This window comes from Oncorhynchus mykiss, chromosome 23 (assembly GCF_013265735.2).
Source record: "Oncorhynchus mykiss isolate Arlee chromosome 23, USDA_OmykA_1.1, whole genome shotgun sequence".
NCBI lineage: Eukaryota > Metazoa > Chordata > Actinopteri > Salmoniformes > Salmonidae > Oncorhynchus > Oncorhynchus mykiss.
The window spans coordinates 18,614,456-18,630,543 of NC_048587.1; the positions used below are offsets into that span (position 1 = coordinate 18,614,456).

General features: G+C 43.0%; 1 protein-coding gene across 8 annotated transcripts in view; it reads right to left on the bottom strand.

Moving 5' to 3' along the window:
- Positions 1 to 9,853: 9,853 nt before the first annotated feature.
- Positions 9,854 to 16,088, bottom strand: part of LOC110502387 (inactive ubiquitin carboxyl-terminal hydrolase 54) — a 113,988-nt gene continuing 107,753 nt past the window's right edge. For all 8 annotated transcript variants that reach the window (XM_036959692.1, XM_036959696.1, XM_036959695.1 and 5 more), the window contains 4 exons: positions 15,942 to 16,063; positions 14,357 to 14,488; positions 13,402 to 13,633; positions 9,854 to 13,065 (listed from right to left, as the gene is read on the bottom strand). In XM_036959692.1, the coding sequence (XP_036815587.1) occupies positions 12,434 to 13,065; positions 13,402 to 13,633; positions 14,357 to 14,488; positions 15,942 to 16,063 (1,118 nt within the window). In that variant the 3' untranslated portion in view covers positions 9,854 to 12,433. The remainder of the gene's footprint in view (positions 13,066 to 13,401; positions 13,634 to 14,356; positions 14,489 to 15,941; positions 16,064 to 16,088) is intronic.

The window sequence follows — 16,088 nt, forward strand, 5'->3', positions numbered from 1 at the left end:
CAAGCATTCTTCCAAAATTGTGGCAAAATGGCTTAAGGACAACAAAGTCAAGGTATTGGAGTGGCCATCACAAAGCCCTGACCTCATTCCTATAGAAAATGTGTGGGCTGTCACGTCCGTTGTTTAAAGGAGACCAAGGTGCAGCATGGTAGGCAAACATTTTCCTTTATTAAATGAACACCGAACAAAAACAACAAAAGACCAAATGAACCGTGACGCTGACATGCAACTATCCATAGACAAGATCCCACGAATCACAATGGGGAAATGGCTACCTAAATATGATTGCCAATCAGAGACAACGATAAACAGCTGCCTCTGATTGGGAACCAGATCAGGCCACCATAGAAATACAATTCACCTAGGGTGGGTCCACCCAAGTCACTATCAAGCCCCATGGTCAGGGCTTGACATGGGCAGAACATGAAAAACTTTTGTGAGCATGGAGGCTTATCCACCTTACTGTTCACCAGCTCTGTCAGGAGGAATGGGCCAAAATTCACCCAACTTATTGTGGGAAGCTTGTGAAAGGCTACACGAAACGTTTGACCAAGTTAAACAATTTAAAGGCAAAGCTATCAAATACTAATTGAGTGTATGTAAACTTCTGACCCACTGGGAATGTGATGAAAGATATAAAAGCTGAAATAAATCACTCTCTCTACTATCATTCTGACATTTCACATTCTTAAAATAAAGTGGTGATCCTAACTGACCTAAAACAGGGAATTTTTACTAGGATTAAATGTCAGGAATTGTGAAAAACTGAGTTTAAATGTATTTGGCTAAGGTGTATGTAAACTTCCGACTTCAAATCTCTATATATATTCAACTATATATAGTTGAATATATATATAATATATATATACAGTTGAAGTCATTTACATACATATATATAGTTTACATACATATATATAGTTGAATATATATATACAGTTGAAGTCGGAAGTTTAAATACACCTTAGCCAAATACATTTAAACTATATATATATATATTTGCTGAAATAAAAAATCCCGGAAATGTCCCAGAAAACATCCCATCTAGTTTCTCTCAAATTTTGTGCACAATTTTGTTTACATCCCTGTCAGTGAGCAATTTTCATTTTTCCAAGATATTCCATCCACCTGACAGGTGTGGCATATCAAATCAAATCAAATCAAATGTATTTATATAGCCCTTCGTACATCAGCTGATATCTCAAAGTGCTGTACAGAAACCCAGCCTAAAACCCCAAACAGCAAGCAATGCAGGTGTAGAAGCACGGTGGCTAGGAAAAACTCCCTAGAAAGGCCAAAACCTAGGAAGAAACCTAGAGAGGAACCAGGCTATGTGGGGTGGCCAGTCCTCTTCTGGCTGTGCCGGGTGGAGATTATAACAGAACATGGCCAAGATGTTCAAATGTTCATAAATGACCAGCATGGTAGAATAATAATAAGGCAGAACAGTTGAAACTGGAGCAGCAGCACGGTCAGGTGGACTGGGGACAGCAAGGAGTCATCATGTCAGGTAGTCCTGGGGCATGGTCCTAGGGCTCAGGTCAGTTGAAACTGGAGCAGCAGCACGGCCAGGTGGACTGGGGACAGCAAGGAGTCATCATGTCAGGTAGTCCTGGGGCATGGTCCTAGGGCTCAGGTCCTCCGAGAGAGAGAAAGAAAGAGAGAAGGAGAGAATTAGAGAACGCACACTTAGATTCACACAGGACACCGAATAGGACAGGAGAAGTACTCCAGATATAACAAACTGACCCCAGCCCCCCGACACATAAACTACTGCAGCATAAATACTGGAGGCTGAGACAGGAGGGGTCAGGAGACACTGTGGCCCCATCCGAGGATATCAAGAAGCTGATTAAACAGCATGATCATCACAAAGGTGCACCTTGTGCTGGGGACAATAAAAGGCCTCCTTAAAATGTGCAGTTTTGTCACACAACACAATGCCACAGATGTCTCAAGTTTTGAGGGAGCATGCAATTGCTGACTGCAGGATTGCATGCATGCTGACTGCAGGACTGCATGCTGACTGCAGGATTGTCCACCAGAGCTGTTGCCAGAGCATTGAATGTTAATTTCTCTACCATAAACTGCCTCCAACGTCGTTTTAGAGAATTTGGCAGTACGCCCAACCAGCCTCACAACTGCAGACCACATGTTACCACGCCAGCCTGGCGCCTGGCTCCCCAGTGGGTGCGCCTGGCTGCTAAGTAGGTGGGCCTATGCCCTCCAAGGCCCACCCATGACTGCACCCCTGCCCAGTCCAAATCCGTAGATTAAAGCCTAATTTATTTATTTATGTCGACTGATTTCCCTATATGGACTGTAACTCAGTAAAATCTTTGAAAATGTTGCATGTTGCATTTACATTTTTGTTCAGTATAAAAAAAAACAAGACCAAACATGACAACACATTTTTAATTAAAGCCACTGAACAACTGCTGATTACCATGGATTAGTTATATTTACCTTTGAAGAGGAGTGTGCAGGCTTACAGTCCCTGGGGCCACAGGCAGGATGTGCTTACCATAAGATATTTCATTCTGTGATGTAACAGTGGTGTAATAGGGTGAGGTTAGAAAGAAGTGTTGCCACAATTATTGTCAGCACATGTCATACCACATCAAATAATAAGTGCTGTACATCACTAATGACAGCATCATAATCATGCATTAATAACAGCATCATCATCATCATGCACTAATAACAGCATCATCATCATCATCATGCATTAATAACAGCAGCAGCCTCCAACACTCGACTTATCAAAAAGGATGCAGTCTATCACAGTGCCATCCGTTTTGTCACCAAAGCCCCATATACCACCCACCATTGCGACCTGTATGCTCTCGTCAGCTGGCCCTCGCTACATATTCATCGCCAGGCCCACTGGTTCCAGGTCATCTATAAGTCTTTGCTAGGTAAAGCTCCGCCTTATCTCAGCTCACTGGTCACCATAACAACACCCACCCGTAGCACGTGCTCCAGCAGGTATATCTCACTGGTCATCCCCAAAGCAAACACCTCGTTTGGCCGCCTTTCCTTCCAGTTCTCTGCTGCCAATGACCGGAACAAATTGCAAAAATCGCTGAAGTTGGAGACTTATATCTCCCTCACTAACTTTAAGCATCAGCTATCTGAGCAGCTCACTGATTGCTGCAGCTGTACACAGCCCATCTGTAAATAGCCCATCCAACTACCTACCTCATCCCCATATAGTTTTTATTTACTTTTTTGCTCTTTTGCACACCAGTATTTCTACTTGCATCATCATCTGCACATCTATCACTCCAGTGTTAATTTGCTAAATTCTAATTACTTTGCTACTTTGGCCTATTTGTTGCCTTACTCCATTTGCAAACACTGAATATAGATGTTTCTATTTTTATTGACTTTACTTTTATCACATGTGTAACTCTGTGATGTTGTTTTTGTCGCACTGCTTTGCTTTATCTTGGCCAGGTCGCAGTTGTAAATGAGAACTTGTTCTCAACTGGCCTACCTTGTCACGACTTCCGCCGACGTCGGAGAAGTCGGTCCATCTCCTTGTTCGGGCGGTGTTTGGCGGTCGACGTCACCAGCCTTCAAGCAATCACTGATCCATTTTTCATTTTCCGTTGGTTTTGTCTTGTCTTCCTTCACACCTGTTTCCAATCCCATCAAATACATGTTGTGTATTTAACCCTTTGTTTCCTATCATGTCTTTGTCAGAGATTGTTGGTTTTTTATGTTTGTGTATTATGTATTGGTGCACGACGGGTTCCTGTACCCACTTTTATTTATTATGTTACTTTGGTTTTGGAGTTATGTTAAGTCTATTGAACTACTCCATGTATACTAAGTTTGATTCTCCTGCGCCTGACTTCCCTGCCACCTACACACTACATACCTGGTTAAATAAAGGTGAAAAAAATAATTAAATTAAATAAAAATCATCATCATGCACTAATAACATAATCATCATCATCATCATCATCATGCACTAATAACAGCATCATCATCATGCACTAATAACAGCATCATCATCAGCATGCACTAATAACATAATCATCATCATCATCATCATCATCATCATCATCATCATCATGCACTAATAACAGCATCATCATCAGCATGCACTAATAACATCATCATCATGCACTAATAACAGCATTATCATGCACTAATAACATCATCATCATCATCATCATGCACTAATAACAGCATCATCATCATGCACTAATAACAGCATCATCATCATGCACTAATAACAGCATAATCATCATCATGCACAAATATAAGCATAATCATCATCAAGCACTAATAACAGCATCATCATCATCATGCACTAATAACAGCATCATCATCATGCACTAATAACAGCATCATCATCATGCACAAATATAAGCATAATCATCATCAAGCACAAATAACAGCATCATCATCATGCACTAATAACAACATCATCATCATCATCATCATCATCATGCATTAATAACAGCAGCAGCATCATCATGCACTAATAACAGCATCATCATCATCATGCACTAATAACAGCATCATCATCATCATCATCATCATGCAATAATAACAGCATCATCATCATGCACTAATAACACCATCATCATCATGCACAAATATAAGCATAATCATCATCAAGCACTAATAACAGCATCATCATCATGCACTAATAACAACATCATCATCATCATCATCATGCATTAATAACAGCAGCAGCATCATCATGCACTAATAACAGCATCATCATCATCAAGCACTAATAACAGCATCATCATCATGCACTAATAACAGCACCATCATCATCATTATGCACTAATAACAGCATCATCATCATTATCACTCTTTTCTCTGTATATATCAATGATGTCGCTCTTGCTGCGGGTGATTCCTTGATCCACCACTACGCAGACGACACCATTCTGTATACATCTGGCCCTTCTTTGGACACTGTGTTTAACAAACCTCCAAACAAGCTTCAATGCCATACAACACTCCTTCCGTGGCCCCCAACTGCTCTTAAACGCTAGTAAAACTAAACGCATGCTCTTCAACCGATCGCTGCCCGCACCCGCCCACCCAACTCTCATCACTGGACGGTTCTAACTTAGAATATGTGCATGCCATCATAATCATGCACTAATAACAGCATCAGCATCATGCACTAATAACAGCAGCATCATCATCATCATGCACTAATAACAGCGGCAGCATCATCAGCATGCACTAATAACATCATCATCATCATCATCATGCACTAATAACATCATCATCATCATCATGCACTAATAACAGCATCATCATCAGCATGCACTAATAACAGCATCATCATCAAGTACTAATAACAGCAGCAGCATCATCATCATCATACACTAATAACAGCATCATCATCATCATCATGCACTGATAACAGCATCATCATCATCATGCACTAATAACAGCAGCATCATCATCATCATCATGCACTAATAACAGCATCATCATCATGCACTAATAACAACATCATCATCATGCACTAATAACAGCATCATCATCATGCACTGATAACAGCATCATCATCATCATCATGCACTAATAACAGCATCATCATCATGCACTAATAACAGCATCATCATCATGCACTAATAACATCATAATCATCATCATGCACTAAAACAGCATCATCATCATCATGCACTAATAACAGCATCATCATCATCATGCACTAATAACATCATCATCATCATCATCATGCATTAATAACAGCATCATCATCATGCACTGATAACAGCATCATCATCATCATGCACTAATAACATCATCATCATCATCATGCATTAATAACAGCATCATCATCATGCACTGATAACAGCATCATCATCATCATGCACTAATAACAACATCATCATCCACTAATAAGAGTATCATCATCATGCACTAATAACAGCAGCATCATCATGCACTAATAATAGCATCATCAGGTGGTACTGATCCTCCTTCTCAATGGGACCCCCTGCACCCCAGTGGACTCAGGGCTTCAGCATGACTGGCATCTGACACAAACACCACGATGGAGGCTGACCCACTTGCCCCAGAACTGTTGGTGCACAGCTCTATTGGCCAATAAGCCTCACTGGGAGAGGGGAACATACTGTATCCCTAGAGTAACCTGCTTTTACACATCTTCAAAAGCAAAATGGGAGAGATGAAAGGGGCGATTCGGCATTTGGAAAAGCAACAAAGTGGTCACCCTACTCCACCAGCGAAGAGATGGTTCTGGAGAAATAAACCCCTCTCAAATTCATAGACAGAGCTGTGAAGATGGATGTACCAATGGAGGTACCAATCCTGATTTGACGACTGTTTTTGACTGGGTGTCACACCCTGACCTTAGTATTCTTTGTTTTCCTTGTTATTTTGGTTAGGTCAGGGTGTGACATGGGTGATGTATGTGTTTTTTGTCTTCTCTAGGTGTTTTTGTATTTATAGGGCTGTTTCCTTTCTAGGTATATTGTATGTCTATGGTTGCCTAGACTGGTTCTCAATTAGAGGCAGCTGTCTATTGTTGTCCCTGATTGGGAACCATATTTAGGCAGCCATATTCTGTGGGTACTTTGTGGGTATCATCATCATGCACTAATAACAGCATCATCATCATGCACTAATAACAGCATCATCATCAGCATGCACTAATAACATAATCATCATCATCATCATCATCATCATCATGCACTAATAACAGCATCATCATCATGCACCAATAACAGCATCATCATCATGCACTAATAACAGCATCATCATCAGCATGCACTAATAACATCATCATCATACACTAATAACAGCATCATCATCATGCACTGATAACAGCATCATCATCATCATGCACTAATAACAGCAGCATCATCATCATCATCATGCACTAATAACAGCATCATCATCATGCACTAATAACAACATCATCATCATGCACTAATAACAGCATCATCATCATGCACTAATAACAGCATCATCATCAGCATGCACTAATAACATAATCATCATCATCATCATCATCATCATCATCATGCACTACTAACAGCATCATCATCATGCACTAATAACAGCATCATCATCATGCACTAATAACAGCATCATCATCAGCATGTACTAATAACATCATCATCATACACTAATAACAGCATCATCATCATGCACTGATAACAGCATCATCATCATCATGCACTAATAACAGCAGCATCATCATCATCATCATGCACTAATAACAGCATCATCATCATGCACTAATAACAACATCATCATCATGCACTGATAACAGCATCATCATCATCATCATGCACTAATAACAGCATCATCATCATGCACTAATAACAGCATCATCATCATGCACTAATAACATCATAATCATCATCATGCACTAAAACAGCATCATCATCATCATGCACTAATAACAGCATCATCATCATCATGCACTAATAACATCATCATCATCATCATCATCATGCATTAATAACAGCATCATCATCATGCACTGATAACAGCATCATCATCATCATGCACTAATAACATCATCATCATCATCATGCATTAATAACAGCATCATCATCATGCACTGATAACAGCATCATCATCATCATGCACTAATAACAACATCATCATCCACTAATAAGAGTATCATCATCATGCACTAATAACAGCAGCATCATCATGCACTAATAATAGCATCATCAGGTGGTACTGATCCTCCTTCTCAATGGGACCCCCTCCACCCCAGTGGACTCAGGGCTTCAGCATGACTGGCATCTGACACAAACACCACGATGGAGGCTGACTGTATCCTGACCCACTTGCCCCAGAACTGTTGGTGCACAGCTCTATTGGCCAATAAGCCTCACTGGGAGAGGGGAACATACTGTATCCCTAGAGTAACCTGCTTTTACACATCTTCAAAAGCAAAATGGGAGAGATGAAAGGGGCGATTCGGCATTTGGAAAAGCAACAAAGTGGTCACCCTACTCCACCAGCGAAGAGATGGTTCTGGAGAAATAAACCCCTCTCAAATTCATAGACAGAGCTGTGAAGATGGATGTACCAATGGAGGTACCAATCCTGATTTGACGACTGTTTTTGACTGGGTGTCACACCCTGACCTTAGTATTCTTTGTTTTCCTTGTTATTTTGGTTAGGTCAGGGTGTGACATGGGTGATGTATGTGTTTTTTGTCTTCTCTAGGTGTTTTTGTATTTATAGGGCTGTTTCCTTTCTAGGTATATTGTATGTCTATGGTTGCCTAGACTGGTTCTCAATTAGAGGCAGCTGTCTATCGTTGTCCCTGATTGGGAACCATATTTAGGCAGCCATATTCTGTGGGTACTTTGTGGGTAATTGTTTCCGTGTCTGTTTCACCACACGGTACTGTTTCGGTTAGTCAAGGTCCGGTTATTGTTTTGTAGTGTTTCGGTTTATTCATTAAAAACAACTATGGACACTTACCACGCTGCATTTTGGTCCGATCCCTGCTTCAGACGAAGAGGAGGAAATCAGCCGTGACACTGGGGTACTACAGATAGATGACCTCTCTTTAACCTTTTTTATTTTACATTTATAGGGTTATTATTTACAATGAAAATAAACTTTGATTGAGGGTCTTTCTTTCGTCTAACACCCTGCTTCATCCGCCACCTTGCCTCAACTTAGACAATGGATGATTAGCTGTGGAGGAGAACTTCTCTTAAATAGGTATGAAGAACTGATTTCAAGGAAATAGTGTTACCCGTATAGACAAGGTAAAAGGACAGGGTCACCATGGAGTCGAGCAAGAGAAGAAGGGCCCAGAGTGCAATCTGCAATGGCTCCCAAACGCCAATGTGGACCAACCAGTATTTGGTTGGCCCTGGCATTTCAGGAGAGAAATGGCCTCCTTCAAGAAGATTACAGTTCAGCCTGAGAACCAACCCTCTCTATCATCCAGCTGACCCTAAATGAGTTATTCAAGGACACGTGCAGTTTTTCCGCCATAAAGTAGCTCAGTCACACTTCTACACGAGAGCATGGTGGAGCAAATTCTTAATGAGGAGGGAGGTCCTCCTCGCGCATCTAAACACGTTTCTAGATGTCTAGCCACAAGCTTGAGGACTATGGTAGGACTACGGTATTATGAGGACTATGGTAGGACTACGGTATTATGAGGACTATGGTAGGACTACGGTATTATGAGGACTATGGTAGGTCTACGGTATTATGAGGACTATGGTAGGACTACGGTATTATGAGGACTATGGTAGGACTACGGTATTATGAGGACTATGGTAGGTCTACGGTATTATGAGGACTATGGTAGGACCACGGTATTATGAGGACTATGGTAGGACTACGGTATTATGAGGACTATGGTAGGACTACGGTATTATGAGGACTATGGTAGGTGTACGGTATGAGGACTATGGTCAGATGTGCTCAAGACAATGCTGCTGATGCACCTGGAGTAAGGAGGAGAGCAGAGGTGTGAGGACAAGGAACTGCCAAAGCTCTCCGAGCCAAATGTTGCAGTCATGCAAAAACTGCCATTCACACACAGACTGTTATCCGAGGTACCAGTTAGCTAGCGCTCAGTTAGTTTTTCCTCCTATTGACCTTTTCCAAAATTCTCAAATCGGGGGTGCTTTAGGGGTTTTTACAAAGGGAGGAAGCAGGATGTTGTTGTACATTCCTTATCACCCTTACTGGCCACAAGCAGAAGCTGAAAATCATTTTAACACTGACTTATTGTCAGTGAGTGTCTGGGAAGAACTCTTGGGTTTAGTTGTAACGTACAACTGCCTTAAATTAAAATGTTTAGTGTAAGGGATTAGAGCAGCATAGCAAAGTCACAAATAAACAGACAATCTTCATACTGTGCTCCTGTTTGGAGCAATTTATAACAACTTTATTGCAAAAATACAAGTTCCATCTGCTAGCACAGCATTTACAAACAAAGTCCAAAAATGGAAACCTGTCAACCCTTCCTTTATACTACTAAGAAAACCCATCGTCTTAAAATTTAAGGTCGAAGGCTATCATTATCTGTACACACAGTTACACTGTTCGGCTTTTGCAGTCTCTGTTGATTAGCATGTTAAAAAAATAAAATGGACACAGTTACCTTCTGTTCTACTGACAATCCACGAGGGGGAAGTGTTGCTTAATGTACACGAACGAAGGATTCATTCCTTTTCATTAAAATGAGTCTCACTAAAGTGGCACTCTTTGGTTAAGTGTTTAACATTTCCGTTTCACCTGATGAATTGCACAGCAGTTGTGCATCCTAAATTCTGCATTAACTATATGATTTTAGCAGTTGTTTTTTTATCTTAAGACACTCAAAACCTTTCTTCCATAAGCTCCATTCTTTTCATATTCCCTCAGTCATATCTACAGTGTAGAAAAATAAGTGTACAAATATTCAAAACAAATCAGCAATATCGTAGAGAGCAACAAAACATAATTTAGTAATTTCCTTCATTTCAGATTGTAGATAACCTAAGTGTATTTTGTAAGGCTGTAGCTCTCCTTTCCTCACAAGTCAAAAAAAGCAACTTCACTCTAATTGGGACTCTAATGATCCGCAAGTTTACATCATCAGATCTAAAAATCTGCCTCAAAAAACGAGGTAAAGTTGGCTTTTGTTGTATTCCAGAGCTATAAATCAGCATCTTAGTAATGTCTGGGTTGAGATTTGAATTAGGAACTTAAACTCAACATCTCCAGCCATCGTGCATCACAAAAATAAAAGATCAAGAAAAATGGCTCTAGCATCAAGATTCAACTCGTAAGATTTGTTAAAAGCCATTGAATTGACCGTTTTATAATCAGTTCCTATTTTGTTCTCTGTAAAGTATCCTAAAATACAGATGTGTACACTGTCATTACGTTTTCTCTAAGAGCGTAAACCTCTGTACTGTACCTCCTTAGCACTCAGGATCCCCATCGAACTTACACAAGTACAAAAATAGGCTAACATTGAGAGTCTCCCGTAACAACGGGAGAAATGGCAATAGAATTAAAACAGCAACCGATACAATTATCTTAACACTTCTGAAGTGCACTAAATGTGTGTTCAACGCAGTTAAGTAAATTCACTGCACTAAATCTCATATATACTTAATATATTGTACACTAAGCTCCGGGGTGACTCCCTCAGTCATAGATCTGCTGAACAACCATGCATAGCTGCAGGGCTGTGAAAAGCCTCAAGAGAAACGTCTAGGGTCTTTAGCCCACACATAGGCCCATTCTGCAAGAGGGCTCTAGTCACCAGACAGTGCTAGCTAGTTGAGAGAATGCAAAGTACAGCAGGTCTATGGCAGAGTATATACAGGCTAGGCCTGTAGATTAGTTTGATAATCTAGACACTACTTACCCAGAGCGCGCTAAAAATGATAAATAGAGTAATACAGTAAGTAAATAGTGTCAGTATCCATTGAGGAGAGGGTGTCGTCTCTTTCTGTGCAGACAGAGATGGGTTGGTGTGAGAAAGCAGCCTTATGACACATCCATTTCACTCTCACACCTGTAAAAGGAGTTTTCATGACTGACAATAAAACGTGTACAACTTCCAATTGTACCTCTCACTCCGCCTTGGCCCTCATCCCCACCATGTAACTCAACTTCCATCTTCATTCTCCCGTCTGTAACAGGCTTCCTCAAACAATGGGTTCATTTGTGACCCCTGGGAACATCAGTGTAACCCTAAACGCCAGCTGTGTTGGGTGCCGATGTGTTTATGGGGTGTCCTAACCTCCCAGAAGCACAGTGCCTTAGTGGCCATGTACTCTTATAATCTCCACCGGCACAGCCAGAAGAGGATTGGCCACCCCTCAGAGCCTGGTTCCACTTAAGTTTTCTTCCTAGGTTCCTACCTCTCTAGGGAGTTTTTCTTTCCTTCTCACAACGTGCTTCTACATCTGCATTGCTTGCTCTTTGGGGTATTAGGCTGGGTTTCTGTATAAGCACTTTGTGACACTCTGCTGATGTAAAAAGGGCTTTATAAATACACTTGATTGACTGATTGAGTGCCTCTTGCCATCCACCTCAGTGGACACTACACAGCCCCACTTCTACCCAGCCTGTGACCTTCCAATGATGGATCACATCATCTTTAAATAACCTTAGATGACGAGCAGCCATAAAGACTAAATATAAACTCTATAGAAATATACCAGGTTAAGGACCAGATATAGTGGTTGGACTGTCTGGTTAAAGAGGGTTTGGGTGAGATGGGGGCTGGGGTTATACTATAGACATCAATTGATGGGAAACTAAAGGGCCACAATCTGCTAGAACAATGTGTCCCAAGATTGCTGTGAGCCTCCTTAACTGCATTCTACAACAGCAGAGTCTGACATCTATAGCCCAATGGGGAACAGAGAGAGAAAGAGGGTGTGTGTGTGTTGGGAGTAAACTGGGTCCATTTGCAAGGTGAGCTGGATCAGCTGGCAGGCCGGAAACGGGCCATGTAAACCCCACAGGACTGGCAGTAGTGACGGGATGGCTCGGTGGGCAGCTGTTGGCACAGGGAACAGAGCTGGGCACTACCGGGGCCACGGGACGATGCCATCATACGGGGGTGGTCATGCCTCTGGGTGGGCTGATGGAGGGGGTGGGCATGCCGCATGGGCATGGACAGCGGTACAATCCTGTAGTCGGGGGTCCTCCAGTCATCATCCGGGGGTATGTCCAGGCGGAGGGGCTGGTTGGAGGTCTCACTGGAAAGCCGGTGGTGGGCTGGGTGGTGTTGTGGTTGTAGACGGGAAGGTAGGGTTCCATTGGTCCTGCTGGATTGAGGAGGCTGCCTGTAGCCATTGATGGCGCCACTAGGGTGGGCAGAGTGGCGGGGGTGGGAGAGGGTGGCATAGCCCATGTCTGGGCGGCTGTAGTACCCAGGTCCCGGGTTGGGTCCTTCCCTGGGTCGGGGGAGAGAGGAGGACCAGGAAGGAGGTGTCCTGGGAGGTGCCCGCGGCAGCGTGCCGTAGCTCAGTGCAACACTGTGGTAGTTTTCACGGGAGAAAGCTTCACCCCGGTCAAACACAGCCAGAAACTGGTTTCCCTTCTGGTGATCTCCTGTGGGGGCAGAAAATCGTTAGAAGAGGACGACCACAGTAGAGGCACACCGAGAAACTCACTGGACAATCAAAGTTCTGCTAATGTGTTCTTATCCCCTGTCGCATTGTTTTGTGCCATATTCTACTGTTCTACCCCTACAAAACAAATATACTTCATTATTGCTAATGGCACATAAACCCAGTAGTATGACCAGACATACAGAGACAACGGGAGGTAGAACAGTCAAAGTGAGTGTTATGTGATCCACTTCCCATGGCTGGTAGGGCCAGCATGGTGCTGTGTTTAATGGTCTGATGACTGGAGGTGGTGGAGGTCAAGGAGGCTGATGGTTACCTGAGCGTCCCAGATAGGGCCCCGCGGAGGGGGGCCGTGCTGCCTGCTGAGGTGGGTGCTGGGGCAGTGCTGGGGGGCTGTAGTGGTGGTGGTTGTTGTGGAGGTATTGGTGTTGGGGTTCGGGTGGAGAGAGGTGGGTGGAGGAGGGAGGGGGGTGCAGGGAGGACGTGCTAGGATGACGTGCGGGGACTCGGGAGTCCGCATGCTTTGGCATCCTGGTAACTGGGGGCTCCTTTTTATTTTGTAAAAGTACAGGGTGAGAGTGAGAGAGAGCGAGAGAGAGAGAGAGAGAGAGAGAGAGAGAGAGAGAGAGAGATCCACCACAAGGTGAGAATACCCAGCAGTTGTGAGGCAGGAGGGAGATGGGGATAAAAGGAAGACAGATGAGTTAAAACAGGTTGACAAGGGACCGCTGACCCACACAACAAAAAAACAACAGTCAGGAGTTCAATGGCAGTACAAACCTCACCATCTATTCATATAATGCAACAGTGCCATGTCTAGTGCTGTTTTTTGTTCTTCAGCCAAAGAATGTAAGCTGAACACAAGGTTAAAAGCTTATTGGATTAACTAAATTAACAAAATCAGCTTGAAGATCACGCCACTAGGGGCTCTATCACAGCACAACATGGCAGTTGCATTATGTGAACACCAGATGGCATTATGACATAATGAAACCATCACATTCACCGGGAGGGAGGTGTGATGATGATGATGAGGTACATTGATGGTACATGACATGATGATGTAATGATGTGCTCACCCAAGGTAACACAGACAGCACTGAGTGGGATTGACAGCTGTGGCCTTTCCCAGTCAGGAACTGAGGCTCACGTGTGAGGCTCTGTGTTTGTGTGTATGACATATGCACACAGTGTGTGTGTGTGTGTGTGTGTGTGTGTGTGTGTGTGTGTGAGAGAGAGAGAGAAAGAGTGTGTGTGTATGTGTGACTCACAAAGCTGCGGGAGGGGGTGAGGAGTTTGGGTCGGCCCCCTATGACGGTGCCACTCAGACTGCGGGCAATGCGGCGGAGGTTCTCAGCACTGTAGTTCTTGTCATCTCCCAGTGGTCGCTCACATGACCCAGGCTACAGGGACACAATAAACACACTGTGTCAAACACACTCCTACACACACACATGCACAACAGGGCTCAACATTCAGGGCTGCCCGCTGGCCTGGCATGTTCTGCCGAGCTCACCGGGCCAGTTAATCAAGCTTTCATATGGCTCGCTTGGGCCAGTACATTTTCAAACTACAAAACAGACAAATAATATTGTATATTTCATCCTTGACAATCTTCCCGACGTCAGACACTCCACACTTGCTTTCAATCAGCATTCGGTTTCCAAGCATGAATGTCAAACTCTCCCTCTCCGTCTCGAGTGACCTAGGCTACGTCCAGGCTACTCGCGCCAGACCAATTTCAGCAGAGGCAGGAAGCCCGTCAATTCAGTCCGTAGCCTGCTTTTCAGTCTTTGATAATATAAGGCATCCTACACAGCGATGTCACTATTAGCAAAGAAAGGTTTGCGTTGGCCTAGGACTACACTATGGAGCTGCTTGTCATGGCATGACAATTATTTACACAGCTCACTTGTTGGCTAGATACAGGAAGAAATAAAAGTGTATTAGGCATAAATAAATCAAATATAGGTGTGGGTTCAAAACAGTCAAATTTGTGTCAAACAGCCTACGTATCCGATAAATAGCCCATTAAGAAATAGATGTGGGATTCAGTCCAGTCAGGATCCGAATCAGAGCGTGCCAATCATGGCCCGTGCTATACGGGATCCTACCCCAATGGTGATGGAAAGGGTTGAAGTTAGGGCTATGATTTGGTTAGGGTAAGGGTTAAGGGTTAAGGGTTAAGGGTTTGTCAGCTGACATTGGGAAAAAATGTAAGCGCACAAACTAGGCTATGAGTGAAAGGGCGAACATGAAATAACTAGTGTATCATAGTAGAAAATAGAGAGGGAGAACGAATAGAGAGACCGAAACAATGTTTCTTATCCGTGACAAGTGCCTGGTAAAAAAAGAGAAAAGCAGGACGATGGAGGATGAGCTAAAAGGTAAATGACAGGGAGAAAAAAAAGAGTGAGGAAATTTCCGCCTCTAACCATGTTTCCATCCACAGTTTTCATGGGTGTAAAGTCATACCATATTTACGACAGCTGTAATGGAAACGGGAAGTTTCGGTATGATTTCATGAATGCCTAATGATCATTTGTTTGTTCGACATGACGGGGACCTATTTGTTTGTGCAGTAAAAAATAATTCATGACGAAAAATGGCAATGGGAATGCCTTTATGTGTAAATATTTATATAATAGGTCTAACCATCTTATTGACATAAGCTTGGATGATATGGTGTGTGGTCCTTCCACTATGACTCGGGAAACCATGCACTTTATTAGGCTACAGATTAAATAAATTATGATGAACCTCACATGGTGCTGCTTTCCAATAATAGCCCTGAAACTCACAATCAGCCACATGTAGGACAATGAACACACACACACACACCCTGTGGATGCCAACCTTGTTGTGTTGTGTGGGGCTGCTGGTGTAGCCTGGCGTTCTGTAAGCATATCTCTCTAACTCGGCTGTGGGAGTCTTGGAGCGGCCAGGTGCAGTCAGCCCAGACAACAGCTTTCTAGCCGCTGCAGATACAGCACAGAGACACAG